General features: G+C 40.9%; 1 protein-coding gene across 1 annotated transcript; it reads right to left on the bottom strand.

Annotated features, from left to right (window-relative positions):
* Window positions 1-2,926, bottom strand: ptrhd1 (peptidyl-tRNA hydrolase domain containing 1). Its single transcript, XM_041959113.1, has 2 exons — window positions 2,717-2,926; window positions 1-2,001 (listed from the first exon to the last, which is right to left on the bottom strand). Exons 1-2 carry the CDS (start codon window positions 2,924-2,926, stop codon window positions 1,831-1,833), a joined length of 381 nt encoding a protein of 126 aa, XP_041815047.1. The 3' UTR covers window positions 1-1,830.
* Window positions 2,927-4,541: the final 1,615 nt, after the last annotated feature.

Raw genomic sequence — 4,541 nt, forward strand, 5'->3', positions numbered from 1 at the left:
ATAAAAATGTATATATGAATTAACATGTAAAAAAATTAAAATGATGTGTTCCCATTCAAATGCCACCAACAGATGCTGTGATTATGTGTTGATGTCAGATAACAGTCAGCTGCTCGTGGAGCTGCACAGGTCAGAATAAATATGCAGTATTTATAGTGTCTATTGATGCAGATTTACTGGGGAATAGCATCACATTTACATAAAGATAAATAAACACATACTGTCTTATAATTTCCTCCGTATTCTAAAGAGGACTTTTAATTAGTTTTAGTTACTTTGTGTTTTAATGTCGTTTTTTACCCTTTCACACAGACAAATGGAGGCGACAACAAGACGTCAAAGTGCTGGATCACATGGAGAGAGCAGGTGAGCACATCAGAGAGGTGATCACTGCTGCAGCTCATACAGTGGACGCTGCTGGGTCCTTCATCATGAGTATAAAGACACTTTGATTTATGGCATTTTTCCTCCAAACATGAAGCATACACAACATGTGGAGTCACTTTGGGAACAGCTGCATTAACTGTTGATGACCACACTGCAGGTCCGAGCAGGCTTCGGAGAAAATGAGGTGAATTGACAAGAACAGATGTGAAAGCGCTCCTGTTTTACCTTTTCCTGCTCAGTCTCTCTCCAATTGTGGCCACAGGCGAAAATGTTAAAATCCTCATTATTTCAGCTAAGGCATCGTTTCTGCTTCCAAACACACAAAACAGCACTGAGCGACATGAAAAAAAGGCTGCAGTTAGATGCACTGCATTTATGAAGTGGTGGAGATTTATGCATTTCACTTTTACTGTGAGGAAAAGGAGAACTGAGGAAAGACGGTTGTAGTCGAGGAAGGATGAATCATGGATGGTACTAGTGGGGGATCACATTATGATCTCTGTTCTACTCAGTAGAACTCAGTCAGCGCCTCAGTGCAGCTCCTGTCAAATGGTAATGATACGATTTAACATACAATGATCATTAAAAACCATTTGACAGGTAGAACAGTGGAGCACTGACTGTCACTCATCACTCAAACCTGAGCTCACCTGAGTAATAAAGACAGAGTCAACGTTTGTGTTCAGAACTACAACTGTTTTTAAGATCATTGTGTTTGAGTCTGTTCTAAAAGGAGGATTTTGTTAACAGAAAAGCTTTGAGGTAATACTGTCACATACTGTCTGTCGTGTACTGAGCAAGAATACTGTGTGTAAATATGAAGTAATACTCTGTAAGAGACACATATCATGTCGCAGCTGCAATCTTAGAATATCTGGGTTTTAATAGTTCAAGTTTGGTTCTCCGACATTTCCCAACAAGCTCTGACATTTAATGACAGCATCGCTGTATTACTGTGGCCTGGCATCTTATTTTACAGGTGACTCATGACAGACAGTGTTTGGAGGTCTTGCAGCGACAGTTAAATCTGTAGAAATATGACTGGAGTTCTGCACAACTGGATAAGAGATTTGATGTAAAGGAAATGAGTTCATGCAATACGGAGAAAGTTTAAACTTGCAGTTTGTTCTCACGAGTCATTTTCATGACAAAGTGTGAAGCGAGGATGATTTATTTACTGAAAACTGCTTTGATACCAGCAGCTGGTGCCATCAGAACACATGGTCCTGTTTCTCTACACCACTGAAATGCATGTTAGTATAACTCAGCTTCTTCGCTGTGTGAGCACACTGTGGGAACATGAATGGCCTGGTTTGTATGTCACAATGTTAACATAAAAACTGTTTCCTTTTTACCGCCTGAGCAAATTAAGTCAGACTTTAATCTTGGATGTTGGAGGAGTTCGGATGCACGGAGAAGAAGAGCTCCAGTCTTTCACCGGCGTCATTTGAAGAGTTTGAACTTGCGCAGCAGCGGCTGGACAGTCTCTTTCGGACATGGCTTCAGAGCCAAGCAGGTGGGGATGTTCTCTGGTTGTTCGATCCAAAGCTTGTGGGCGACACCGGCCTGCGTGAGATTCTCTGACAGGCCGGAGAGAGCGGCCTCGTCTGGAGCCTGGAGGAAAGAACGAAGGCACACCGACAGTAAACCATCCAAGACTGAACCAAAGAGCTGCACACAAACTGTCTGACTCAACTGATGATTGAATCACAGTGAAATTCAGCTCTGTCCTGTTTAACTAAGATCAGTGGAAGAAGAGATTCATCCAGTAACCTTCAGCATTATTTTAAAAAGAACTATATCAACCCTACGGTATGTGAGATTATTATGAAGTTGCTGTAAGATTAGTTAAAGTAGTGGCGTAAATCTTGTATGGAGAAACACTTCCAGACTCCATTTGAAATTCCGTCATTCAATCATTTGTTTGCTTATCAACACGAAGTGAAACTAGCTAGAAAACCAGTTAAGACATTTTGATATTTCTAAGGAGTCACTTTTTAATTCGGCACTCAACTTACACAGACAGAAGTTTTTTTTCACAGTAAAATCGACCTTCAGTTATGATTATTCGCATATTGTAAACAGCTAACGCCATGGTGGCTAACTTGGTCGCTAGTGTAAACCCGCTTAAATAAAAAAATGTAAAAAAAATATATATATATATACGGGTTAAAATGACGTTTGATAGAACTGTATTGTCACCAAAGATCACGGCTAAGTAGACCAGCTTTTAATTTGTTATTACGTAAACTGGGATAAACGATATAACCTCTGCAGCACTAAAGTAACGAATATTTGAATGGAGTTTGGCGCAACGTGCCGCGCTTACCCCTAACACCACTTTATGCATGGAGTCCAGCTCTGCCAGGTACTGCTGAGTGTCCGAGTCCCCGTAGTGAAGGTGAATGGCGGCGGTAGCTGCATGACAGGCCTGAGTTATAACGGCTCCCAAGGGCCAGGACAGCTTGTGGACCAGATCCGACCGGACAACAACATACTGGACCAACCGGCTCGGAGACCCGGTTCCCGCAGCCGCCATCTTTAGCTTGTACAGAAACGGATTCAGGGTTTATTTATTTTCCGGTTCAGCCGCTGTAGAGTCATCATAAAAAAAGCTTCCGCCCTCTGCTGGGCACTTTTAGAACTGCATAGTAAAAGAGCGCAGCGCTGGTGAGATTTAACAAAGTATATTTACTCAAGTACTGTACTTCAGTACAAATTAGACGTATCTTTACTTTATCAGACTCCACTACATTTCACTGTACACTGTACTTTTTACTCCACTACAATTATTTTATACCTAAAGTTACTTAACAAATCCACATTTAACAGACAAAATGTAATTATCCAACAGTATATCAAACCTGATCTCAAACGATTAGTCGATCAATCAGTTGGTTGATTTGTCAATAACAATAACAAATGAACAGCAGCTGTTTTGATAACTCTTAAATGTCATTCCTCCAGCAGAGACATGAAACATTTCCTGGCTTCAGCTTCTCAGATGTGATCGTTTGCTGCTTTTCCTCGTCTGGAATGAGAGTAAAGTGAATCATTTTGACGTTTGGACTGTCGGTCAGACAGAAGACGTGAGACGCTGTCGCTCTGAGCTGTTTAATTGAGACTGTGGATTTAGGTAAAACTGACGATGTGATCATCCTTTATTGATCCTCCAGAGGGGGAATTTAGGTGTTAGCTTCACCTCAATCAACCTCCAGAAAAAAATACTGGTTACAACTGAATGCATGAGTAATAGTAATAATAATATAGTACTGTATTATAGTATATCCTCAGATATACTGTATACACTCACAGAACCAGTACTTTTACTTTTGATACTTTAAGCACATTTTCCTGATCATACTTTTGACTTTCATGTCAAACTTGTGGTAAAGTGAGAGACAGACGACCCAGGGGGAGAAACCAGATCACTGCAACCAGCTCAGGGAGAGGAGCTCATTCAGTGCGTCTGGATTTCAGCTTCATACTCGGCTGAGAGCTGTTGAAGCTCTTTTAACAACACTCCCTGATGAGGACGGAGGTTTATTGGTGACAAAACTACTGGATGAGCTGAAAATGAGTCCAAGCTGTCGGCCTGCAGGTTCAGATTCAGAGCGTGATCAATCAAAACTGAGCTGATGTCTGTGTCACTGTTCAGGAAACATTCGGCTTCAGTTACTCATTAACTTCAAAGCTGGAAGTTCGCAGCAAAACTCAGGGTACTTGTACTTCACTTGACTATTTCTATTTTATGCATCTTTATACTTCTACAGCACTACATTTGTCTGACAGCTTTAGTTACTCTTCAGATTCCTTCCTGTCCAGTGAAAAGCTCGTATCTCCAGATGTGTTGCTGTTGAATGTTTGTGATAAACTGAAGGATGAAGTTTTCCTTCATGTCTTCTTCAGCTAAATAAACTGTTTAAAAAGCCTCTTGGATCAGCTGAAAATGCTTCGTCGCAAAGCTGAAAACAGGCTGTTTTTCTGAGATACGAGGTTCTCACAGGACAAACACATGATGATCTTATAGAATATGAAGCATCGCTGCAGATTAAACCAGCCAACAGGATATAAAGTAGTTCAAATGAGCTCAAGCTGAAACATCTGCAGCAGTAAAATGCAGCATCCACACAAACAGGAAATAAACTTCCATC

The sequence above is a fragment of the Chelmon rostratus genome, chromosome 18 (genome assembly GCF_017976325.1).
Source record: "Chelmon rostratus isolate fCheRos1 chromosome 18, fCheRos1.pri, whole genome shotgun sequence".
NCBI classification, from domain to species: domain Eukaryota; kingdom Metazoa; phylum Chordata; class Actinopteri; order Chaetodontiformes; family Chaetodontidae; genus Chelmon; species Chelmon rostratus.